Source organism: Pipistrellus hanaki (assembly GCF_964339955.1).
Source record: "Pipistrellus hanaki genome assembly, chromosome: 5".
Classification (NCBI taxonomy): Eukaryota; Metazoa; Chordata; class Mammalia; order Chiroptera; family Vespertilionidae; genus Pipistrellus; species Pipistrellus hanaki.
In genome coordinates this window covers 71,123,477-71,149,408 of record NC_140507.1, presented here as the reverse complement: position 1 = coordinate 71,149,408, position 25,932 = coordinate 71,123,477, and the positions used below count along the sequence as shown (strand labels likewise).

At 53.7% G+C, this 25,932-nt stretch overlaps 2 protein-coding genes across 3 annotated transcripts in view; both read left to right on the top strand.

Annotated features, from left to right (window-relative positions):
• Positions 1-1,443, top strand: part of AP3D1 (adaptor related protein complex 3 subunit delta 1) — a 40,221-nt gene extending 38,778 nt beyond the window's left edge. For both annotated transcript variants that reach the window (XM_084883476.1, XM_084883477.1), the window contains exon 32: positions 287-1,443. In XM_084883476.1, the coding sequence (XP_084739602.1) occupies positions 287-382 (96 nt within the window). In that variant the 3' untranslated portion in view covers positions 383-1,443. The remainder of the gene's footprint in view (positions 1-286) is intronic.
• A 3,054-nt stretch (positions 1,444-4,497) lies between these two features.
• Positions 4,498-23,123, top strand: MOB3A (MOB kinase activator 3A). Its single transcript, XM_084883566.1, has 4 exons — positions 4,498-4,668; positions 16,014-16,519; positions 20,631-20,833; positions 21,186-23,123. Exons 2-4 carry the CDS (start codon positions 16,099-16,101, stop codon positions 21,213-21,215), a joined length of 654 nt encoding a protein of 217 aa, XP_084739692.1. The 5' UTR covers positions 4,498-4,668; positions 16,014-16,098; the 3' UTR covers positions 21,216-23,123.
• The last annotated feature ends 2,809 nt before the right edge of the window (positions 23,124-25,932 follow it).

The following is a 25,932-nucleotide window of genomic DNA, read 5'->3' as shown; positions in this document are numbered from 1 at the left end:
TTGATAGATTAAGAGAACTCGGGAGCAGAGTGTTTGATATGCTTTCCCATGTGTTGACCATTTATCTGTTGTTCTCATTCCTAATGTTCATGTCTTCTTCTGGCTCAGTCCCTTCTGTCTGAAGAACTTTGTTTTAGCAATTAAAAAAATTTTTTTTTTTTATTGATTTTGAAAGCACCCCACATAGGGACAGCAATTGGAAAAATCAAAAGTTCACTACATCTATTTGTGAGGCAGGATTTTCGTGCAGTTTTCTACATACTGGACTGCGTTTTCCCTTTTTCAGGGTGAGAAGTCCGTATCGGTGGATGGGAAGTGCAGCGATGCCACACTGCTCAGCAACCTGCTGGAGGAGATGAAGGCTACATTGGCCACGTGCTGACTGTTGTCACTGAGGCCACCACAGCGAGGGTGTGAAGGAGAGACAGGTTCCAAATGCTAGTTTCTCCTTTGTCGCATGTACTTACCAGCCCGGCGTTACGTCCACTGTCGTCACGGTTAGACATTGAGGTCTACGTTCACTGATTTCTCCTGTCATCTTTTTTACTTTGACTCTCCCCCCTCTCTTTGGGGAGAAACCCTGTTCCAGTCCTCAAACCATCAGTGACTCCTGTAGCCGGGGTCAACTGCACGTGGCCGCAAGAGCTGTTCAAGGAATGAGTGTGACCACTGTCCAAGCCAGGACTGGGGGGCCGGGTGATGGGTGTTCAGCGGACAGGTCAGGGAGGCACGTCCTGCTTCTGTGAAGTCATCCAATCCTACTAGTCTCCAAGTCCCCACCTGGGAGGCGAGAAATGGGCTGGCTGCTCACCACAGTGACATTCCCCCTACACCTCACAGCCAGTCAGTTCTCTCTCGCCAGGAAACATAGTGGGCAAATGGTCATGCAAGCCGTTGTCCATTGCTTTGTGTCCCACTGCTGTGTTTGTGTGCCGGGTAGAGAATGGCAATGGATTGCAAGGCATAGGCGAGAGCTGCAATCTGGGAAGGGATTTATTCAGGACCCTTATCAAGAGCAGGGAACGGACATTGTTTTGTTTCCTTTCCAGTAAAATAGGTCTTGGGGTTTGTCCTCCCATCATATCCACAGCTGCTGGGAAGGCCCAGGCCTGGGTTCCATGTCCTGATGGCGAAGCACATGCGTCCTGGGGAGGTCAGGTCCCTTAATGCGACTCATGGGCAGGGCAAGGGCACTCTGGCCCACCCCGGTGAGACTTTCCTCAGAGATGGTGATCCTCGATGATGTTTTAACTATCCTTTTGATGAAAACTGTCACTTTAGCATGTAATCTATTGCAGAATCCTGTGCAGTGATTCTAGAATCTCGAAATTGTATGATGTGTTATATAAGAATTTGCTATCAACATTCCCATGTAAAGGAGACATATCACGCTGCTGTCATGATTTTGTGTCAAGATGATCCAATAAACTTGCAAAATAGGCATTTACCTGTTGGTGGAGGTCACCCTGGTGGCAGGGGAGTTGCGGGGGTCTGTGAACATCCCTGAGTGTCTGAGTCAGAAGGGGCTGTGGGACACCCTCATCCTCTTAGGAGTTGACATGATGCCCGTGTGCCATCCAGGTCCCTGGACCGGAAGTAATAGGGTCCAACACAACACACCACTGGACTATCCTAATACCACCTGAGCCTTTCTCATGCGGTTTTGTTTAAACCCTACACAGGTGAAAATGTGGCTATCATTCTGTCACATTCAGTAGGAAGCCGTGCAGGGTGTGTGGGGTCCTCAAGAGTCTGGTGACTTAGCCCCCACTTTCCCCTTCCAGACACAAGAACGAGAGGGAGCTGGAGGAGGAAGTCAGGGAAGCAGCACCCAGGCCAAAAAGGAGTGCCTGCTCAGGACAGACAGGAAAGGTGCCTCAGGGCAGCATTTCAGAGCCTCCCTCCCGTCTGCAACAGCTGTAGGCCTGGATCAGTCCATGTGGAGTGTTTACAGAAGCAGTCTGTAGGGTTCCTTGGACAAGTTCAGTCCCACATGACCTGATGACCTGAGCCCCATGATACACTGAAGCCAACCCTGTTTTACTAGACTGCAGTCTCACTTGAATCATCAGAACCATCTCGCTCCCAGGCTCCTTTCCAGGTGAGCCTGCCCACGTACACTCTGGCAAATCACAATCAAATTGGTGTGGGGACCTGACCTTTGGACCCTGTGACCATGACGAGATGTGTCTTGCCCAGGGACCCAGCCCAAGCCTCACACGGTTTCTCCCTGCCCCTACAGGGACTGCTCCATGATGAGAAGTGTCAGAGACATTTAATCCATCATATAGTTCTGATCCCACCTAGCATCTGCTGTATACAATCCATCCCCTTCCCCCTCCTCCCAGCCCTAGCCCTGCCTGGACTCTGATGGGGCTGGGACAGCCCAGCTGAGCCCTGGCCCCACATTGCAGCTGGGGTGGGTCCAGTGGGCCCACAGGCCATCTGTGCTGTGTCGAGCACTCAAGCATTTTCCAGTGTCAGGCTAATGAGATGTGGGGGTTCTAGGCCCATGAAGCTTGGTGATACCAGGCTGCAGAGAGAAACAGGTGCCTCAGTACTTCCTTTCCCATCCCCACCTAACCTAACTGGTACGAAGGTGTTTTGCTAGGGGCCTGGGCCTCCTCCCATCTAGGGCATGTGGCAGGGTTGCAGACAGATCCTCAAAGTTGCAGACAGATCCCATCAGGCCAGGGCTTTGGGGAGGGGGTGCTCACCTTGTGTTGGTGCCCTGTCTGAAAGACACGACTGGGCCCTGGTTAGCCCCATGACCCCCAGGTCCCTCCACTGGGGTACATCTATCATGGGAGCAGGGATTCCTCCTAGGTTCTAACCACAACCCTGCTGCTACCCATTTGGGGCAGGGGCAACACCAGACTGGGGGAAGGAACCCTTTAACCCAGATGATCTGGGGCCCTGAGCACAGGGTCCAGGTCCTGCCTCCTGGTGGCTGCCCTCGCACATAGCCTACTGACTGATAAAACACAACTCTCATTAAAGGAGGAAGCTCTGCACAGCTGTGTTCCACTGCACTGACAACTGTGGGGACACAGGTGTGAAGCCAATGTGGCCCTGAGTTCAGAGGGGCAGTTGTGCCCACCCCATCCTACCCATGTGATGAAAGGCAGTGGGGAGGAGGGACACATGGCCGACAGAGGCTCACTCACCACAGTGATGCTGACTGCGGCCTGTGCAGGGACAAGAGCATGGAGAGCACCTTAGCAGGCAGGCCCTGCCTGTCCCTGACTCCAGCCCACCTTCTCAGGCCTGCCCAAGGCTTAGGGTTTGTCCATCAGTCACCTGGGTGGCTCCTAGCCAGGAATGGAGTGACCACTGGACAGGGTGGCAGCAATGCTCACCAGAGCCTCTGGGGGCCAGTTGGGGAAGATTTCAGGGAGGAAGAGGGGTTTATCTCTCAAGGGGCCCTGCTGGCGCCCGCGGAATGAAAGGGTTCTTCTCAGGGAGCTCCCTGCTTCCGGATTTCTGTCTGGTGCTGGCCGCAGGCTCTGAGTTACAATGCCTGGATGCACTGACACCCTATCCACATAACAGCCCCAGCTAGCGCCCTGCCCACGGGGCTCCCAGCCTCTGAGGGGAGTAAAATACTCCTATGGCCATGGGAAGCACCCGCCCTCAGCTCTCACTAGCTCACTTTCAACGGCATTCTGGAGGAGGTGCACCTGCTCCCAGAAGATGGCTGGGAGCTCCTTGGGGAAATACCTTGGCAGGGGGAGGGAAGTCAGGTTACAACGGTGTCCTGGGGCATCCCCTTATCCGGGAAATACATCTTCCCCTGGGACAGCTGTTCCATCTTCTGGTACCCGGTGTTTGCCATCTGGTTCAGCTCTTCCCGGGCTAGGCACTGAAGGAGGGGCCCGGTGAGCGGCCCGGGCCGGGAACGCACTGATCGCGGGGTGGCCACGTGCAGCGCCTTCATTACGTCCTGGCTCCAGTCAGTGAGCAGCCGCCCGACGCGGGAATGCCGTCCACCTACCAGAACTTGATGTTCATGTGATGGCGGGTGAAGAAGTTGCCATGACAGTGCAGCAGCCGCGGGCCAGCCGGCCTTCAGTCCCAGTCCCAGCGGCAGGGCCGTGGCCATGGTCATCCATGCTCACCACCAACTGACCAACCGCACCCCCGCGCCAAGCTTCTCCACCGCGCACCAACCCGCGGCGCCCTCGGCCCCGCGACCGAGAACTGGAGACGCGGCTCAGCCTCCCAGGCCTCGCCCCTGGCCCCGGCTCCCTGAAGGCTCCTCTCCCCGGATCGGCCCCGCCCTGGGATCGCGACATGTGAGCGCCCACAGTCGGCGCAAGCTTCTCGCTCCAGGACTAGCCCGGCTCCAGGCCCCGCCCCGCATTCCCAGCGCAGCGGAAGCTCCGCCCACAGGCCTCAACACTCACCAATGGCATCGCGGCTTCGGTTGCCAGGCAACATAGGGCGCGGGTCGGGATGCGCCCCCTCCCGGTGGATACCTCGGCCCACCGGCTCCGCTTCCGGGGAGGCCTCAGTCTGCAGCGGAAGTGGGCCCGGCCGGGCGGGGCCGGGCAGGCTCTGCGCGGAGTTCCTCCTCGGCGGGAGGCGAGGTCCGAACCAGCGGGCGGCCGGGGACGGGAGGCCGAGGACGGAGGCCAGCGCAGCCCGCAGGTCGGCGTGAGGCGGCAGGTGAGTCCTCGGAGAGGAAGCGCGGGCGGCGGACCCCCGAAGACCCCCAAGCGGCGGGGGAACGCGGGCGGCGGGAGTTCGGGTCCCTCCGGAGGGGCCAGCGCGGGCGGCGGGAAGGGAGCAGTCGCGGTTCCTCGGTCGGATTCGGGGCTACAACTGTCAGTGGGGTCAATCCCGTGTCACTTGCTATGGCGAGGTCCCCGCCGCTGGTGTGGGTCAGTTCCGCAGGATTTCAGGGCTCCTGAACCTCGGGGAGTGGGCTTCTCGGGAGCGAGCTTCTCGCTTCCTGGTCCCGGGCCCCTGAGCGCCGGGCAGGGGCCGGGCGCGAGGCGTGGGCGGTGGCCGCACTGCCCGTCGCGGGGACCTGGGCTTCGCAGCCCCGGCTCTCACAACCACGTATTTTATGAGATGTCACTGAGAGGGGAAGAGGGGCGTGGTTGGAAAATACAGAAAAATCACAAAGCAGAAAATGAAGCCTGGGTGACCTACCACCCAGAGAGCCAGGGTCAATTTCAGGGTAAGATTCTTGTGGTCATTTGAGGTTTAATGGGTATACGATGCGCTGCACACATGGAAAGCACGTAGGTAGATGCTGAGTATGATGTACGTGCATTGTTGCGTATTTCACAGCCCAGGGCCTGTCTGCACGATCTGGTTTTGGACTTTCGGGTGTTACACGTGGCCTCTGGGCAGCTGCTTTCTCATCCTTCCCTCGCCCAACGTGAAGGGGGTACTTATAGGCCCATTTTACAGACTCAGGGCTGAGGGATGCCACTGGGCTGCAGGCTCCAAAGCCCTGAGCCCCTGTTCTCTGCTCTTTGACATCTTAAAAAATGAGTGACCGCCCTGGCTGGTTAGGCTCAGTGGATAGAGCATTGGGCTGCGGACTGAAGGGTCCCGGGTTTGATTCCAGTCAAGGGCACATGCCTAGGTTGTGGGCTCAATCCCGAGTGGGGGACTTGCAGGAGGCAGCTGATCAATGATTCTCTCTCATCATGGATGTTTCTATCTCTCTCTCCCTCTCCCTTCCTCTCTGAGATTAATACAAATATTTTTTTTAAAAAATGAGTGACCTTTTTTTCCCCTGTTAATCCTCATCTGAGGATATTTTTTTCCATTGATTTTTAGAGAGAGTGGAAGGGAGGAAGAGAGAAAGAGAGAGATAGAAACATCGATGTGAGAGAGACACAGCAAGTGCAAGTCCTGGCTGCCCTGGCCCCAGAGCCCCCTGCTTCCCTCTTCCCTCTTCCGTCCCAAAAGGCACCCTTGTGTCTTCACCCGAGATCCTGCTCCGATAACTGTTTTTCCTCCCTGGGCCAAATCGACACCCACCTTAGCACCTGTCCCATTGCTCCTTTCTTCTGACAACTGGATTTTCCTCTCTTTAAAAACCCTCTGGAGCCCTGGCCAGTGTGTTCAATGGTTAGAGCATCAGCTGGGAACCGAAGGGTGGAAGGTTCAATTTTCAGTTAAGGGCACATACCTGGGTTACTGGTTCAAACCCCAGGTTGATCAGGGCATGTTGGGGAGAAGGTAATGGATGTTTCTCTCCCTCTCTTTCTCTCTCTCTTTTTCTCTCTTTCCACTTTCTCCAAAAATCAATGGAAAAAATATCCTAGGGTGATAATTAACAAAAACACCCTCTGGAGCTGATCTGTCCAGGGCAGCAGCCACTGGCCATGGGCAGCTAGCGAGCCCTCCAAACATGGCTGGATTAAACTGGGACCTGCTATATGTGCAAAATGACCACCAGGTCACAGGGGCTCCTATGTTTTTAAAAGGCAGAATATCTCCTTAATATTTTCTATATTCCTTAGGTGTTGAAATGATACTATGTTACCCTTGTGTTAAATAGAATACGTATATTATGACTAATGGTTTTACCTGTTTCTTTTCATTTTCTTACTTTTCGATGTAGCTACTAAAATTTTTATATTAATCATGGGTGTATATTATATTTCTGGTGCCTTCCATGGTGATTATTCTTTCTGCAAATATATGTTCAACTCTGGCCTTCCTAGACTTTGTGGTTTTTTGCTTCCTGTTTGTGGTTAGTAACTTCTTCATAGGGGTGAGCTACTTAAAGGACTTAGCCAAATGCTAGGTGTTTTTTAATTGGTGGATTAGTGTTAGCTATAATTTTTCTAATAGATTTATTTAGTTAGTTAGTTAATCCTCACCTAAGGATTTTTTTCCATTGATTTTTTTTTTAAGAGAGAGTGGAAGGAAGGGGGAGAGACAAAGAGAAACATCAATGTGAGAGAGACACATTGATTGGTTGCCTCCCACCCCACGGGGGCCAGGGATGGAGCCTGCAAACCGAGGTACATGCCCGTGATCAGAATCGAACGGGAGACCCCGAGGACTGGCGCTCTAACCACTGAGCCACACCGGCTAAGGCTTAGTAGACTTTTAGAGCAGTTTTGGACTCATGGCATAACTGAGCAGAAGGCACAGAGATTTCCCATCACCCTGTACCCTCACACAGGCACAGCCTCTCTCACTGCCAACCTTCCTGCCCAGAGAAGGGTGTTTGTTACAGGAGAACCTACACCGACACCACTGTTACTCCACGTCCATGGTTGACAGAAGAGTTCACTCACTCTGTGTTGTACATTCTTTGGTTGGGACAAATGTATAGTGACATGTGTCCACCATGACAGTGTCAGAGTATGGCACTGCCTTAAAAATCCTCTATGTCCCCCCCATTCACCCCTCCCTCCCCCCACCCCTGGCCCCCACTAGACCTTTTAATGTCTGTGTAGTTCTGCCTTTTCCAGAATGCCCTAGAGTTGGAATCGCAATGTCACCTTCTCAGACTGTATTCTTTCTCTTAGTCATGTGCATTTACAGTTCCTCATGTCTTTCATGGCGATAGTTTCTTTTTGTTGGAGATCCTAAAGGAGAGAAGGATGTGGCTTTATCATCTTTGCATCTCCTACAAAGCAGAGCTCAAAGTTCTCCCCGTCCCAGGCATCTCAAGTTACTGTGATCATCTGACGTATAAGTGTTCTCTTCCTCCCACCCCCTCTCTTTCTCTCTCTGCAAAAGCTGTGTTTTAGGCCCCAGGGGATTCCTGAACTTTTGGACATTTCACATTCTGACGAGTTTCAGCCAGGCTGTTGCTTCTGTGGGAACGCTCCTGCTCGGAGGCCGAGCTCTTATGTTCAAGGAAAAGCCAGCCATTAATGATCTTTTGAGAGTTGTTCTCACATCCCCAAAGCCTCATAAAATGGAGGTTTAACAAAATCCCCAGCAGCGTCTAGGAAGCTGGGTTTTCACTCTGGGAAGTTCCAGACGTGCCCCAGCTGGTGAGCTGTTTCTGATTTCCTGGAATTACGAAGTTCAGACAGTTAAAGCAGAAAAGGGGAATCTGGCTTCAGAAACTGGATTCTGGGAAAGACAAGGTCACTCCTGCGGCTGAGTCCCAAGTTAGACATTCGGGGTGGGCACTCTGCGCGGGGCCGTCCTGGGCACTGTAGGGTGCTGAGCAGCACTCCTGGTCCCTACCCACTCAGGCCAGGAGCACCCACAGTGACTAACATAGATGTCCCCAGACATTTCCTGGGGTCCCCTGGGTGAGACCACCTGGGTGAGACCACAGCTAGCTGACTTGCTGGGAGCTCTTTACAGACACCTTTCCCTCCATCCTCCCCCCCCCCCCACCTCGAGAGAGAGAGAGAGAGAGAGAGAGAGAGAGAGAGAGAGAGAGAGAGAGAGAGAGAAACCCTTGAGGGGATGGGCCTGGCCCTCAGTGGACAGCTCAGAGCTGTGACTCCTTCCCTCCATAGCCCCCTTTCTCTGGGGTCAGGGCACAGTCAAGTCCATATCTGAGGATCCTGATGTGAAAAGGAAGTGAGGTCAACAATAAAGAATTATTTTTTCTAAAAAAGGGGGGGAGGGGAGTGTGAGCAGCCAGTGATGGGCATAAGTGTGGATGGGCATCAGGGGACACTGTTTCCTGTGTCCTGCCCTCCCTGACATGCCTCTGGTCGGTGACGGTACATTGAAAGAGGTGTGGCTCCTAGGTGGACACATCAATGACCCCTGACCTTTCTCCCCTTCCTCTCTGTCCCCCAGGTGACACGGTTTTGTCAAACAATATATCTGTATTTGCCCCGATGGGAAACGGAAGCAGAGAGAGCTGGTCCATGCACACACCACACCCCTCTCTGTCTTTTTATTTATTTATTTATTTATTCCTGTTTAATTCTTCCATAACCCCTCTGTCTTGATGGAAAGGCTGGGATGTAGGGACACCCACCTCCATGTGCTGTGAGTTATTAGCTCTCAGCCCTGGGAGGGGTCCCTTCTGCCTCTTCCAGCTGCTGATGGCAGTCCTTCGTGCTCTGGGCTTGTGTCACCCGTGTCTGCCTCTGTCGTCACATCACCATCGTCTCTGTGTGTCTGTGTCCAAGTCTCCCTCTTCTTATAAGAACATGTCTCCTTGCATTAGGGTCACTCTGCTCTAGTGTGACCTCACCTTAACCGATTATACCTGCTAGACCCCATTTCCAAACAAGGTTTCATTCGTAGTCACCAGGGATCAGGATTTGAAACATGTCTTTTGGGGGGACATGATTCAATTCTTAATGGAGTGGGAGTGACTGCTGATGGGCACAGTGTCTTTTGGGGCGGTGGGAATGCTATGGAATTGGGGGTGGTTGCTGTGAGTTTACTAAAACCGTACATTAACTTGTGTACTTTAAAAGATTGGAATTGGCCCTAGCTGGCTTGGCTCAGCGGTTGAAGGGTCCTGGGTTCGATTCCAGTCAAGGGCACATGCCCGTGTTGTGGGCTTGATCCCCGTTGTGGGGCCTGCAGGAGGCAGCCGATCAATGATCCTCTCATCATGGATGTTTCTATCTCTCCCTCTTCCTTCCTCTCTGAAATCAATAGGAAAATATTAAAAATAAGTAAATAAAGGGTCTGAGTCACGAATAAAAATAAAAGGGGGAATTTACGGGATGTGAATTATATCTCAATGGGGCTGGAATCTACAGAACCATTCAACAGCACCTGCTCGGAGCGGCCCCCTCAGACCTTACTTCCTGCCTTTGTACAGTACGTGTTGGAGAACATCACCCACAAAACCAAGACCTGAGCACAAAAGGCCGACAAAATGCAAATCCTCTCCCCATGCAGGAGGAGGCCCGAAACCAGCCTCAGCAAGTCCCCTACAGGATGGTGGGCACCTTGCTGCACAGGGAGCTGTGGTGATATTTAAAAATGAATATTGCCCAGCTGGTGTGGCTCAGTGGTTGAACATCAACCCAGGAACCAAGAGGTTGCTGGTTCAATTCCCGGTCAGGGCACAGGCCTGGATTGCGGGCTCGGGGATGTGCAGGAGGCAGCCAATCAATGTTTCTTTCTTTCTTTTTTTTTTCTTTCTTCACAGAGGAAGGGAGAGGAGGAGAGAGAGAGAAACATCAGTGATGAGAGAGAATCATTGACTAGTGCAGCCCGCAGTCCAGGCATGTGCCCTGCTTGGGAATCGAACCGTGACCTCCTGCTTCATAGGTCGCCAGCCAACCACTGAGCCATGCTGGTCGGGCCAGTCGATGTTTCTATTTCTACCCCTCTCCTTTCCTCCCTCTATAAAATAAATTTTTAAAAAACAACATTTTAAAAAATAAAAATGAACATTAAGATTGTAGAAGACTGTGCTGGGCACTGGCTTCTGTCAGGGAACAGACCCTGGGCCGCAAGCATCTTCCAGCTAAACACTTGGGCTGCGGGCCTGAACCTGGGGGCTGACCGCCCAGATTGGGGTCTGTTCCTCCAACCCCACCCCCACCACCAGGTCGGGGTAGTGTCCCTGAGGTGGTGGCACTATCAGCAGCTGAGGCAGGATGTGCAGGCACCGGAAGGAAGTGGTGATGGGCCGGGCTTTGCTGCACCTCATGAGGCAAGGCCGTTGCTTGGAGGAACTGTTTTGTTTACAGGAAATAAAGTGGGGGTGGGTGTGTATGGAGTGGGGGATTTTGTCATCTTACCTTGTGTCACTCTAGAAGCTTCTAGGTACCTACACATCTGTGGAAGAACCAGGGAGCCAGGAGAGCCCTGAGCATTGAATTCCGCGGCGGTTCTCCCAACCCCTCCCTCGCCCGCACCCTTGGAGGGCTTCTAAAAATATCAGAGAGAAAGGCCAAGATGGTAACGGGCAGCAATGTGGACTGGGTCACAGCTGGCCACCCTTGAGGCCTGGAATGTGTGTTTCTGAAACAAAGTTGTTTATCTTTAATGGGAACTCTGCCCACCCAGGAACTTTTTCAGAAAATCATTGCTTCCTGCCGAAACCGGTTTGGCTCAGTGGTAGAGCGTCGGTCTGCGGACTGAAAGGTCCCAGGTTCGATTCCTGATTCCTGTCAGGGGCATGTACATTGGTTGCGAGCATATCCCCGGTAGGGGGTGTGCAAGAGGCAGCTGGTCGATGTTTCTCTCTCTCTCATCGACATTTCTAGCTCTCTATCTCTCTCCTTTCCTCTCTGTAAAAAATCAATAAAATATATTTTAAAAAAAAACCAAAAAACGGCCGGGACCGGTTTGGCTCAATGGATAGAGCGTTGGCTTGGGGACTGAAAGGTCCCGGGTTCGATTCTGGTCAAGAGCATGTACCTTGGTTGCGGGCATATCCCCAGTATGGGGTGTGCAAGAGGCAGCTGATCGATGACTCTCTCTCATTGATGTTTCTAACTCTCTATCTCTCTCCCTTCCTCTCTCTACAAAAATCAATAAAATATATTTTAAAAAAAAAAGAAAGAAAGAAAATCATTGCTTCCACTTAAAAATAAATCCTCCCACCTTCTGAGAAGAGTCAGAAAGGCGAGCAGGAGCCTTGCAAGCCCCTTTCGCTGCCCTGCCCCATCCTCCAGAACGGTCTGTGCAATGGCATGGCGGGATGTGGACAGAAGACAAAGTGGCCGTCATGGGGCGGGGGAGGGGGCAGTGAGGCCACCACCTCCCTGAGGCTTGGTTAGGCAGCTCTTCTCCGTGGTCCTGTCATTGCCCCTAAGGCTCCTGTGTTCCCAGGTCTCACGTCCCCAAGTGACCTCAGTGGTTAAACTCCCAAAGCCATCACCAAAGAGGCCCCCAAATAGAAGGCAGCGACCGGGCCCTGGTGGTGCAGATTTCTTTGTGTTGGGACTTCCATCTGGGCAGAAGGTTTGCTGCAGGAGAAACAGGAACCTGGAGTAGAGGCAGCTCTGCTGGATGAGGGGTGTGGCACTCCAGTTTGCCTTCTCATTACCAAGTTGGGGGGGTGTGAGAGGCTGAAAGAAGACCAGGGATGAGGAATGAGGAAGTGTCCCTGTGGTGCCAGCAGGCAGTGGACACAGGAGGGTGGCTGGCTTTTTTGGCTCACAGGGGTTTCTGTACCTTGACTCGCCCCAGAGTGGCCTGAGAGCAACTTGGTTTGCAGACTCATTGCCCGGGCAGGTGTTCAAGCCACCTGGGCATTAGCGGTGATAGGTGGTCTGTAGGGCCCCCACCTGGCATGCCCAGTGTAACGCCCATGGCATGGAGGGGTCCTAGGATGTCCAGCCCTGAGGGGTGCAGCTAATCTCTGAGACAGGGTCAGTGAGGTGGCCTCTTAATCAGGGCTTCCTGGAGGTGCCTGAGACTGGCCCCCTCCTGCCCTCTGGTGGGAGAGAAGTGGGCAGGTGGAGTGTTTATGGCTGCCCATTTCCCTTATTGGAGGCACCACCTTCCCACCCCCCAGGCCCTGTACCCACAGGGCTGTGCCCACTCACCTAAACCAGGGATGAGTGCTGGTCTGCACTCCGTGCTGGCATTTTAGAGGGAGAGAGCAGCCTCGAGGGTGCCTGGCACTGGATTTGGGATAAAACAAGTGGAAGCTGGGATGATGGATAAGTGGTGAGTTATGAGACATGTGTCCCAGCAAAAAGAACCACAACTTCACCCGCATGGTTCAGGGTTCGAGCTCAGGCTCCTCCTTCTACCAGCTGCATGGCCTGAAACACTGACTTAGTAGCTTGTCCGTACTGAGTCAGTATCTTCTAATGTGGGGAGCCATCCCCCATCCACTTGTGTAATCCCCAGTTGTGATAACCACAGATGTCCCCAGACATTGCCCATTTGTACCCTGACCAGGGAGCGAACCCGCAACCTACATATGAGCTCTGAATGGGAATCGAACCCACAACCTTTTTGGTATAAAGATTGACGCTCCAGCCGGGACTGGTTTTTTTTGTTTTGTTTTTTTTTTAATATATTTTTATTGATTTCAGAGAGGAAGGAAGAGGGAGAGATAGAAACATCAATGATGAAAATCATTGATCAGTTGTCTCCTACACACCCCACTCTGGGGATTGAGCCCACAACCTGGGTATGTGCCCTGACCGGGAATCGAACCATGACCTCCCGGTTCATAGGTTGACGTTCACTCACTGAGCAGCACCGGCTGGGCTGGTTGTCCTCGTTGATCACAGCCGTCCTCGCGTGGGGTAGTTTGCTTCCCTTTGCACTGGGGTGTCTCCTGTCCTCCGCCCTGTTGTCAGCTTCTGTGCTTTACATGGTTCAGGCCAAATGTTAGGGCCAGATTTCACCAATTACGTGAAATGACCTAAACCAGGGTCTCTTCCCCCTCCCCTACTACTCCCCACCCCCACCCCTGGCACTGGGGCCAGTCACTCTGCCGGGGACCATCTAGGCACTGCATCCCTGGCCCCTCCCCACTCAATGCCAGGAGCACCCCCAGTGTGACAACCACAGACGTCCTCAGGGATTGCTCAGGGTCCTCCAGGGGCAGGATGACCCGGGTGAGAATACTGGTCCAGGAGTTTTTTATTGTATCTCCAGTATCTGGTGTTAAACTGAAGGCTTCTGGAAGACAGAGCCCGGCCTTCTGCATTAAGTCTTGGATGAGTGCATGGAGTACATAAGGGAGGTGCTGGCAGCCTCTGCCCTGTTCCCTCTGAGCCCGCAATGGCAGAGGCTGCAGTTGGCGGTGGTTCTGGAGAAACCTCTTGAAGACCAAGGCCAGGAGCCCTCTGCCCTCAGAGACTTCCTGGGCCCGAGATGGGCAGGGCCGAGCCTGGAGGAGGCTGTCTGGCCTCCAGGATGTGGCCTGAGCCATGACTCAACTTTCTGAAATCCTCACCCTTAAGCCATCTTGTCATCTGAGTCGCATCACCTTGGCCCAGGGACACAGTGTGTAAGTACCAGCTCACTCTCAGGCCCGGAAGGACCAGACCTGACTGGCCTGCACCCTCTGCACTGAGCGGTGCTGTGTGCGGAGTGGGCGTGACTTCCCTTCGGCTGAGGCTGCCTTGGCAGTGCTAGCTCCGTGGATCTTACTCCTGGCGCTGTCCTGGGTCCCGTAGAGGATGTGAGGTCCAGTCCCCTTAGTTTGAGGTCATTTGCCACATGGTGCGCTGAGCCCTGAGGGTGGGCCACCTGACAAACCCAGCTGGCCACATGTCACAGAAATGAACGCCCACAAGAGAACATCCAGGCTAGAGGAGGATCTTGTAAGAAATTTTCAGAGGTTTTCTGAGCCAAACTGAGGACATGCCCAGAAGCTAGTTTTCCAGGGATGGAGACAATGCTCGGGAGAATGCGGTTTGCTGTTCTTTTGATGCATTGGAATCAAAGGGGGACAGTGAGAGCGGGAGGTGAAATCGTTGGTGGGAGATTAGGGAGAAAGCTAAGTGGGAAATCCTCGGATGGGGTAAGAGGTAAAATGAGACACATGCTTCTTTCACGTTGGAGGTGCAGGGTAGTTAACAGCTGTGAACAGGGATGGTGTGTGGACAGCCAGGTAACACTGAGGAGTACACTCTGGTGGGTGGTTACCCTCCTGGCGTCTGGAACGGAGATGGCTCTGACCTTTCAAAGGTGTTAGCTAGATGCACAGGACAGTGGGCAGGGCTCCCTGAACGTAAAGACTGGCCTCGGCTAAGGAAACCTCGGGCCTGGGGCGTGACCGCCCCCCACAGCCTGCCGGGAGGGGACGGGTCAGATGTCTTCTATGGCTACTCTTGGCACTGAGCCCGCCAGGCCTGCCGGACGGCCCCAGGCTCGTCAGTTCTGCTCTGTTGCCCCTTTTTTGTTCCCACCACAATGGAAGCAAAGAAAGGGGGGCGTTTATTATAACATTATAAATGATTATTTATTACCTCTCTCTGGTGAACTCCCCAAGACCCCCACCCACCAGCCCTATGGGCACCCCCCCTCCTTGCTTCCTCCACACGCACACTCCCAGGAGGGGGGCCCAGCTGGACCTGCAGATGGAGACAAGGAGGCCGCAGGTTGGCTGGCGCCGTCCTCATGGCAGAGTGGAGGCCATACTGGGGTGATGCAGTGGCTGCAGCCTGAGTGAGCAAGGCCTTTGGCTTCACGTTCATTCCATCCCCTCACCTCTGAGTGGAGCTTGTTACTCTCCCACATAACCCAGGGGAGGCGGAGCAAAGCCAGGAGAGGGTGACTGGGTAGGAGACTGAGCCTTCGTGGCAGGGGACGCCGGCTGCAGCCCCCAGATCAAGGCTCTGCCCCCAAACATGGCCTGTGCCCATGTAGGCGCAGGCAAGCCCCAGACAAGCTGGTCCGCCGTTCTCAGGTGGTATTCTGGGGTGAACAGTGTGTCCCCCAAACTCATGTCCACCCTTTGGCAATGGGGTCTTTGCAGATATCATCAAAATGATACCAGGAGTTCCCTCTGGATTGAGGTGGGCACTAATCTAATGCTGAGGTTTAGACACAGAAAAGCAACAGGATTTTTTCTCTCAGCCTTGGAGGGTGTCATCCCCAGTGAGCTGGCTCCTTTCCTGGCTCTGGCAGTGTCGGTGACCCCTGCTGTCCCTTGGCCTGTAGACACGTCACCCCATCTCTGCGTCCACCGTTACATGGACTTCTCCCTGTGTGTCTGTGTGTTTCCTCCTGTAAGGTCCCTCATTGTCTAAGGCCTTCCCAGATGATCCAGGTCGAGCGTATTCCAAGATCCTTAACTTAATCACATATGTGAATGGGGCCTTTTTCCAAATGAGGTCCCAATCCCAGGTCCTGGGGGAGTGGACATCTCTGCACAGAGGCCACCACTTAGCCCGTTACGGTCACCCTGAGCCGCTGTGCAGGTTAACACACCCTCTCCCGCTTTAGAGAGCGCTGGGTGCTGGCCGGAGGAGGATGCGGCCTGGCTGAATCCTCGGAGGCCTTGACTCAGCACTTCCTGCTCTGAGACAGTGGGGACACACCTGGGGCACTTCTCTTTACTGAGGAGCCGTAGAACTCAAACCACAAGTCCTGGGAAAACCCCCCGTGTGGCCCCTCATGCTTCCAGAACAGGGTTTCCAGGAACGGGTGGTAATTCTCTGTCTGCGTTTCAGATCTCGGGGAAGACCTGGGAGCTGGTGAATTTCCAGTCGCCTCTGGGTTGGTGGCCGACACCAGGAGTGCGCAGCGAGGACCACAATGTCCAACCCCTTCCTGAAGCAGGTCTTCAACAAGGACAAGACCTTCCGCCCCAAGCGCAAGTTCGAGCCAGGCACCCAGCGGTTCGAGCTGCACAAGAAGGCTCAGGCCTCGCTGAACGCCGGGCTGGACCTGAAGCTGGCGGTGCAGCTACCCTCCGGCGAGGAGCTCAACGACTGGGTGGCGGTGCACGTGGTGGACTTCTTCAACCGCGTCAACCTCATCTACGGCACCATCAGCGACGGCTGCACCGAGCAGTCCTGCCCTGTCATGTCGGGCGGCCCCAAGTACGAGTACCGCTGGCAGGACGAGCACAAGTTCCGCAAGCCCACGGCGCTGTCCGCGCCGCGCTACATGGACCTGCTCATGGACTGGATCGAGGTGCAGATCAACAACGAGGACATCTTCCCCACCAGCGTGGGTGAGTGGGCGGCCGGCTGAGGCCGAGGCGAGAGGGCGTGTTTTCAATAACCGTTCACTGAGATAGAACCCATAAACCATGAAATCCACCCATTTACAGTGTAAGTTCAGTGCCATTTAGTACATTCACAGGGTTATGCAACCATCCATTCTAATTCCAGGACATATCAGTAACCCCAAAACATCCCCTATCCCCATGAGCAGTCACCCCATCCCTCTCTCCCAGCCCCGTAACCACCAGCCCACTTCCTGTCCCCTGTGGACATCCCACATAAATGGAATCACACACTGTGTGGCCTTTGTGTCTGGCTTCTCTCACTGAGCGTCATGTTTTCATTGTTCAGCCACGTTGTAGCAAGTGTCAGTGCTTCACTCCTTTTCTGACTGAGTGCTATTCCAGTATGTTTGCTTCGTGTTAAGGTTCTTGAGATGGGGAGATTGTTCTGGGCCCTAATTTCGTCAGAAGGGTCCCTGTAAAAGAAGGCAGAGGGCCATTAGACACACAGAAGAGAAGGTGATGTGGTCACAGGAGAAGGAAGACATGATCATAAGCCCAGGAATGTCAGCAGCTTCCAGAAAAGGCAGCAAATGGACCCTCCCTGGACCTTCCAAAAGGAGGCAACCCTGCCCGCACCTGACATCAGCCCCATGAAACTGACGGGAGACTTCTGTTCTCCAGGACCGATGAGGGAGCACACAGGAGTTACTTTAAGCACTAGGCTGGTGATAATGTTACAACAGCCCTCGGAGACCCACACATAGGCCCTTCTCACTCTCACCATTGGCATCAGCTCAGCACCATGGAAAACGGTGAACAGTTTTCGGGAACCAGCCCTTGGTCGCTGACGGGGTCAAGTTTCTCACCCCTCTGGACCTCACTCACCCTCTGTACGGGGAACGGGCCTGCCACTGGCAGAGGGCTCTCAGAGGCCCATCAGAGGAAAGACCGACTCAGAATAGATTCTTTCCCAAAACAGGGATTCACAGGTGCCCCACCCACCCATCAGGCCGCTGAGTCTGTGCTCTGGCCCTGGAGTCCGTGTCTGCCAAGCTCGTGTTCTCACTCACCGCCTCCCGGGTCCCCCTCAAGTCCTGACAGCTCCTTATGGTCCTCATCCTAGAACTTAGACCCTGAGTCCTCTAGTCAGTGCCTCGCCTGTGGAATGATAATTCTAGCAGTTTTACCAAAGAGGAAACTGATGACCAATTGAGAGAAAATGAATTTGGCAGCTCTACCCTGTTTGGCTCAAAGGATAAAATATCGGCTTGCAGACTGAAGGGTCCCAGGTTCAGTTCCGGTCAAGGGCGCATGCCCAGATTGTGGGCTCTATCCCCAGTAGAAAGCTGTAGGAAGCAGCCTATCAATGATTCTCTCTCATCATTGATGTTTCTCTCTCTCTCCCTCTCCCTTCCTCTCTGAAATCAATTAAAAAAAAATTTTTTTTTAAAAACGAATTTGGGCTGAAACCTGTTTGGCTCAGTGGATAGAGCGTCAGCCTGCGGACTGAAAGGTCCCAGGTTCGATTCCAGTCAAAGGCATGTGCCTTGAGTGCAGGCACATCCCCAGTAGGGAGTGTGCAGGAGGCAGGTGATCAGTGTTTCTCTGTCATGAATGTTTCTAACTCTCTATCTCTCTCCCTTCCTCTCTGTAAAAAAAAATCAATAAAATATATTTAAAAACAAAAACAAAAAACCGAATTTGGCAGATGCCACATGGCTGCCAGACAAGGGTTCGAGGCCACGCCACCAAACTCGGGCCCTCTGTGGGCCCAGCCGCCGCCACATGGCCCATCACGGGGTCTGGGTTCACCGTGGCTTCCTTGGGAGCCTGTCTGTCCCAGGCTACATCTTCCTGCCCTGTTTGCAAGCCCCAGGCCTCAGCCTGTTCTGACCCCCCAGCCAGGCCAGTGGAATGAAATGCTTTGCACGGACAGCAGCGTCTCTGCTTCTTGTCGGTGGTACGTCTGAGACCCAGAGTCTGCCAGGTCTCCCTGGGTTAGATTTATGGCTGAGCAAAGAGAGGACGGGTCCAGACTTTCTCCCCGTCTCCCATACCTGTGCCATGACATCTGTGCACCACCTAAGCCCCCAGCCACCAGCTCCTGCTCTTTGGTGTTAGATTAGGGCGGCACACTTTTCCCGTAAAGGACTGCACGGTAGTGTTCATTGGCACTGCTTACAGAGGTGCAGCCGTCTCCTGCTTGGCATCATGGCTTCCCTCAGGCCCCTCGTGAAATCTAAGATTGTCACAAAGAGGACCAAGGCCCGGCCAGCGTGGCCCAATGATTGAGCCTCGAGCTATGAACTGGGAGGTCACAGTTCAGTTCCCGGTCAGGGCACATGCCCAGGTAGCGAGCTTAATCCCCAGTAAGGGGTGTGCAGGAAGCAGCCTATCAGTGATTCTCTCTCATTGTTGATGTTTCTACCTCTCTCTCCATCTCCCGGCCTCTCTGAAATCAATAAAAATAGATATACTTTTTAAATGAGGACCAAGAGCCGAAACCGGTTTGCCTCAGTGGTAGAGCGTCGGTCTGCGGACTGAAAGGTCCCGGGTTCGATTCCGATCAAGGGCATGTACCTTGGTTGTGGGCATAATCCCCAGTAGGGGGTGTGCAAGAGGCAGCTGATCGATGACTCTCTCTCATCGATGTTTCTAACTCTCTCTATCCCTCTCTCTTCCTCTCTGTAAAAAATCAATAAAATATATTAAAAATAAATAAATAAACAAATAAATGAGGACCAAGAAGTTCATCCAGCACCAGTCAGACCAAAATGTCAAAATTAGTGTAACTGGCGGAAACCCAGAGGCATTGACTATGGAGTGCACAGCAGATGCAAGGGCCAGATCTTTTTTTTTTTTTTTTTTTTTTTTTTTTAATTTATTGATTTTTTACAGAGAGGAAGGGAGAGGGATAGAGAGCTAGAAACTCGATGAGAGAGAAACATCGACCAGCTGCCTCCTGCACACCCCCCAATGGGGATGTGCCCGCAACCAATGTACATGGCAAGGGCCAGATCTGGCTCAGTGGATAGAGCATCTGCATGCGGACTGAAAGGTCCCAGGTTCGATTCCGGTCAAGGGCATGTACCTTGGTTGTGGGCACATCACCAGTGCGGGGGGGTGCAAGAGGCAGCTGATCAATGATTCTCTTTCATCGATGTTTCTAACTCTCTGTCCCTCTCTCTTCCTTTCTATAAAAAAAATCAATAAAATATATATTTTTTAAAATCAATAAAAACATCCTCGGGTGAGGATTTTTTTAAAAACTACTTATGATGGAGAGAAAGATACCAAGTGGAAAATATTAAAGGTAAAAAAAATGTTTTTAGGGGTTGTCCCATTCTATTAAAAAAAAAAATGTTACTAGAAAAACACACTGGTTTGGCTCAGAGGATAGAGCATCGGCCTGGGGACTGAAGGGTCTCAGGTTTGATTCCAGTCAAGGGCATGTGCCTTAGTTGCGGGCACATCCCCAGGAGGAGGTGTGCAGGACGCAGCTAACCGATGTTTCTCTCCCATCGATGTTTCTAACACTCTCTCCCCTTTCCTTCCTCTCTGTAAAAAATCAAAAAGAAATACACACATACACATGGCCAGATCCCGAAGTGCACATAGCAGATCCACAATCTGCACACGTGGTTGGGAATAAAATGCTGGTCTAGGTTCTGGGAAAGGAACTAGGCAAAGGCAAAAGGAATGTGTGGCACCCAGCACATTCCAGGGCGGGCCGAAGCGGCTGACGGTACCCTGAGCATGGGCTTTACCTCCAGGCCTGTCCTCCATTCCCGGGCGTAGTTAGGCAGCAGAACCGTGGGTTTCTCGTGGCATTTCAGTGGGCTCCCTGGAGCTGGAGCTGAGAGGACCAGGGTGGGGATCAGGAAGCCGAGGGTCCTGGAGAAAGGGGCTCCTTCCTGGGGACAGACGCCGCCCACCCAATCAGCACTTGACTTCAGGAGGAACCGGGACATGAGCTGTCTGAGGGAGGGCGGGGTCTCAGGCTCCCTGGGCCTCCAGCTCACAGCTAGTTCGCGCCCGCAGTCCAGGGGCAGTGGTTTCAGGCCACGCTGGGCCCGCGGCTGCTTCCTGAGCGCCCTGCCCTCGCTGTCCCCAGGCACGCCGTTCCCCAAGAACTTCCTGCAGGTGGTGAAGAAGATCCTGTCCAGGCTGTTCCGCGTGTTCGTGCACGTCTACATCCACCACTTCGACCGCATCGCCCAGATGGGCTCCGAGGCGCACGTCAACACCTGCTACAAGCACTTCTACTACTTCGTCAAGGAGTTCGGGCTCATCGACACCAAGGAGCTGGAGCCGCTGGTGAGGGGGTCTGAGGGCCCGGGAGGGGCGCTGGGCCAGTAAAAGGGTTTTGTGAGTCGTTTTATTGGCACGCCCAGCCGTTCTCTCACTCCTGCTGCTTTCAGCAACGGGGCCGAGGTGAGCAGCCAGACACCCCCTGGCCTCTGAGCCCGTGGTTCACACAGCTTCCCACCCCAGCCCGGGCGTGCTGCTGTCTGTCCCCCATTCTGTGAGGTTTGACCTTGAGGCCCCGAGTCTCTGAGACTGCACCCTGCTTCTCTGTGTGTGTGTGTGTGTGTGTGTGTGTGTGTGTGTGTGTGTGTGACACCGGCACCTCTGTGTCAGTCCCTGATGCCCTGCTTGTTCGTAACAGAAAGAAATGACCGCCCGGATGTGCCACTGAGCCCTGGCCCGCTGTCACCGGAGCAGTGCCAGGGCACTTCGACCGGAGGGCCCTTCCCGGAACTTGGACACGGCCGCCCTGGCCGCTCGGTGACCGCCACAGCTGTCAGTGGGGACCTCTGGCCCCCAGTGCCGCTCCGGACACCGGGGCTGATCCTCTCTGATTCTGAGACGCCCGCAGCCGTGGCCCATGCACCACGCGCCCCGCCTCCCAGAGCCCCACGGGGGAGCTTGAACTTGAACTCTGTGATTCTGTGTGCTGTGAGCAACTGGGAAAACCCACTTCATCTGTAAAGCACTTGGATCTGCCTGGAGGCCGGAACTCTGCCTGCCCTTCGCAGGTCTGTCCCGAATGCCCCTAGCCTGCTCACCCAGGAGAGGACAGACTGTCGGCAAAACAGGACCCACCTCTGCTGGGCGTCCAGCCTCAGTTCCCGCGCATGCCTCCTGAGCCCGTGTCTGTGTCACGAGAGGTACGACGTGCCCTGGCTCCCCCCCCCTTCCTCAGTCCCTCTGTTCCTCCGGGCATCCAAAACATCTGCTCATCCGCCAGGGTTTCCCGACCCCACGTCTGCACCCCAGGTTTCACATATCATAAAAGATCGAGTTTCTGTTTATTTTTATATTTTTGTTAATACTCACCCGAGGATATTTTTCCCATTGATTTTTTTAGAGAGAGTGAAAGGGAGGGAGGGAGGTGGAGAGACAGAGAGAAACATAGATTGGTTGCTTCCTGCACACACAGTTAACGGGGTTGGGGATCAAACCTACAACTCAGGTACGTGCTCTTGACTGGGAATCGAACCTGCAGCCCTTTGGTCTGTGGGTCAACACTCTAACCAACTCCAGCTGGGGCAAAGATTGAGGTTTTCATACAGTCCCACTGATAACCACCTTGAGATGGATGTTAAAGGAAAACAGCTTTTTATCTATAAACTAGAGGCCCAGTGCACGGAATTCATGCACTAGGAGTGGGGGTGGTCCCTCAGCCCGTCCTGCGCCCTCTCACAGTCCGGGAGCACTTGGGGCAGTCGAACATCCTTAGCGCTGCTGTGGAGCGGGGAGAGGCCCCACCGTGAGCCCGGCTTCTGGCTGAGCAGCACTCCCCCTGTGGGAGCTCAGTGACCACCAGGGGGCAGCTCCTGCATTGAGCATCTGCCCCCCTGGTGATCAGAGTGCGTCATATCAATGGGTTGTTCTGCCATTTGGTCAATTTGCATATTAGCCTTTTATTATATAGGATAATGAACTCACCTCCCCTCTAGACAAACATCCCTCCGTTACGAATAACCCAGATGACCCTCCCACAGAACCTGTCCTGGATTTGGGGTTGGTCTCGGAACTTGGCCTTTCCTCAGGTGCCTGCCCTTTATATGAAACCCGTGGTGTGGCCCTTCGTGGCCAGGCGGCCTGAGTCCCGGCATTGTCCCCCGAAGAAAACGGGCATGTGGCAGGCACGGAGTGACCTCAGGAAGTCAGAGCTGCCCCCGTTCCCAGCTCCCTGCATCTCAGTCCTGCCCTCAGCACACCAGTGGCCTTTCCCATGGCAGCCCCCCGCCACCACACCCACCTCTGAGGACCTTGGGTGTCGGGGACGCCCACAGAGAGAGGGGCACCATCTCCCAGCACCAAACAAGTGCAATTAACACAGCTTCAGCCTCGTCCTGGGCACCACCGGCCGAGCTCCCAGGTCCGGGAAGACAGGCCTTGAAGGAAAACCATCCAGTCGAATGTAGCTCCTTTTATGTACAAACCACAACCAAACACCAGAACCACTGTGTCCCTCCCAGGTCTCCGCCCGCTCCCCTCGGCCCCCCAGGCCGGGGACGGGAGCCGGGACCCCCTCCCCACTCTCTGTGCCTGTGGGTATCCCCACACGAACATCAGAATAAACTGTGTCATTTTCATACCCGCTGCTGCTGGCTGTCGTCTGTCTTCCTGGCAGGGGCCTTGCTGTCCGAACACATCACTGTCATTGTCGCCGGGGTGCTCTCATCCCGAAAGCACCCCAACAGATAACCAAAGGCACAGAATGGGGTGGGGTAGGATTTCATGGGGTGCAGGGTGGGGCTATTAGAATGAAAATGTCGGAAGCAGGCTGAGGAATGCCATAGGGGAGGTGGGCTTTGTGTTCTCGTCTAGATTACTTCTCACACCTGCCCAATGTGATCTAGCTCTATGGCTTTTGGCCATGTGAGAAGTTTCCAGAAAACATTGGACTGAGTGCAGAAGAATGGTTGAGAGGGAACAGAGGGGTGTTCCTGTTCCAGCCATTATTATTTTTTAAAATATTTTTATTGCCGGGACCGGTTTGGCTCAATGGATAGAGCGTCGGCTTGGGGACTGAAGGGTCCCGGGTTCGATTCCGGTCAAGGGCATGTACCTTGGTTGCGGGCATATCCCCAGTGGGGGGTGTGCAAGAGGCAGCTGATTGATGACTCTCTCTCATCGATGTTTCTGGCTCTCTATCTCTCTCCCTTCCTCTCTGTACAAAATCAATAAAATATATTTTAAAAATATATATTTTTATTGATTTCAGAGAGAGAAACATCAATGATGAGAATCACTGATCGGCTGCCTCCTGCACGCCCCCTTCTGGGGATCAAGCCCACAACCCGGGCACATGCCCTTGCCTGGAATGGAACCTGGACCCTTCAGTCTGCAGGCCGACGCTCTACCCACTGAGCCAAACCAGCTGGGGCCCATTCCAGCCATTATTACCTGCAGCCTTGGACACAGGACAAAGTGACACAAACTTTTCTTTCGTAAGTGAAAAAGAAGAGCAGACATCTTACTCTCAGGGGGCCTTTGCAAGTGTGAAATGTCATTATTTTAGGGCCAGTGGGATTTGGCTTTTGCAAGAAGCCTTGCAGGCGGTGCTCCTGGAGTGGACGCAGGTGGGGAAGAGGCGCCTAATGGATCCGGGCCTCGCAGAGCCACGGGGTGGATTGGCAACAAAGAACCTGCGGGCGCAGTATGGCTCCCGGCCGCCAGAGGGCGTGCTGACACCGTGGGAGGGAGGTGCTTCTCTTCAGAGTGAAGGGATTCCATGTTGCTTGGAAATACCTTCTAAAGAAGCCGTTGTCTCCTTGCCCTTTGCTTTACCCTCAGTAATTTCCAGGACCAGGGAAAGGGTTTGGGAGCTGTTGTTGTTATTTCAACAGCCCCCATCCCAGTTCAGGGGCCTGTGGACACGTCGCCCCACGTGGAAAGGGGACTCCCAGAGAGAATGATCTGAGAGGGGGATGACCCGGGTTCCCAGGGGAGGGCAGGACAATGTCTCCACAGGGTCCTCAGCGGAGGAGGCAGGAGGGTCAGAGTCAGAGATGGAAGAGACGGAGCTGCTGCCTTTGGCGAGGGAGGAGGGGCCACAAGCCTTAGAAGCTGGAAAAGGCCTGAAGCGATTCTCCCTGGAGCCTAAGGAAAGGCCAGCCCTGCCCACACCTGGGTTTAGCCCCATGGAACTAACTCCTGAACTTAGAACTTTAAGGGAATAAACACATTATTTAAGTCATTGAGTTGGTGGTCATTGGTTACAGCAGTCACAGGAAAGTCGTACACCCTCTAGGAAGAAATGCTTTGCAGCCCGGCCAGTGTGCTCAGTGGTTGAGCTTCGATTTAGAAGCTAGGAGGTCACAGTTCAATTCCTGGTCAGGGCACATGCCCGGGTTGTAAGCTCAATCCCAAGTAGGGAGAGCACAGGAAGCAGCTGATCAATGATTCTCTCTTATCATTGATATTCCTAACTCTCCTTCTCCCTTCTTCTCTGAAGTCAATAAAAATATATTTAGAAAAAGAAAGAAAGAAAAGACCCCACCTGCAGGGGCTACTGTGAAGGGAAGGGCTGAGGAAGAACCTTTCATTAGAATTTAAGCAGGCACCTGCAGCTAGAGCCGCCCTGCTGAGCAGCCCTGGTGCGGAAACTTTCCGTGACGGGGCTCCGGATCTAGGGTGGCCCCGCTGAGGTCTTGAGTTTCTGGAGGGAACAGCTCTTAGATACATCAGAGGCTGCCCTCTGCCTCGTTCTGCCGTCCTTTGTCCCATTCTTTGTCCATCCACAGCCACTCCGAAATGATAGGCCCTTGGGTGTTGGCCAGCAGGGTACAGGGCCAGCTAGTCTCGTCCACGCTGAACACTGTGGTTCCTTCCACCACCGCCTGTATGGCTAGATTCCCAGCACCTACCTGCCCCCATTCCCTCTCCTGGTAGGACAAGTTTTGGGATGAACTGTCCTGTTGGGACGAGTGACTCTCAGGGAGTCTTTCAGAAGCTCGCTTCCAAATTTTTTTTTAATCCTCACTCAAGGAGTGAGGACATTTTTCACTGATTTTTGGAGAGAGAGAGAAACATCCATGTGAAAGAGGCACGCTGACTGACTGCCTCAGCAGGGTGTGGGGATTGAGCCTACAACCAAGATATGTGTCCTGGACCAGAAACTGAACCCGTGACCCCAGGGCTCACCTCTAATTCTCTTTTTCCAGGAGAACCAAGTTAATAGGAACCAGGGTGTTCTGTGTGCAAAGCATTTCCTTTCTTTTTAAAAAAATTTTTTTATTGATTTCAGAGAGATAAGGAGAGGGAGAGAGAGGTAATAGAAACATCAGCAATGAGAGAGAATCATTGATCCGCTGCCTCCTGCACCCGCGCCCCCCCAACCCCCCACTGGGGATCAAGCTGCAACCCAGACATGTGCCCTTGGCCAGAATCGAACCTGGGAC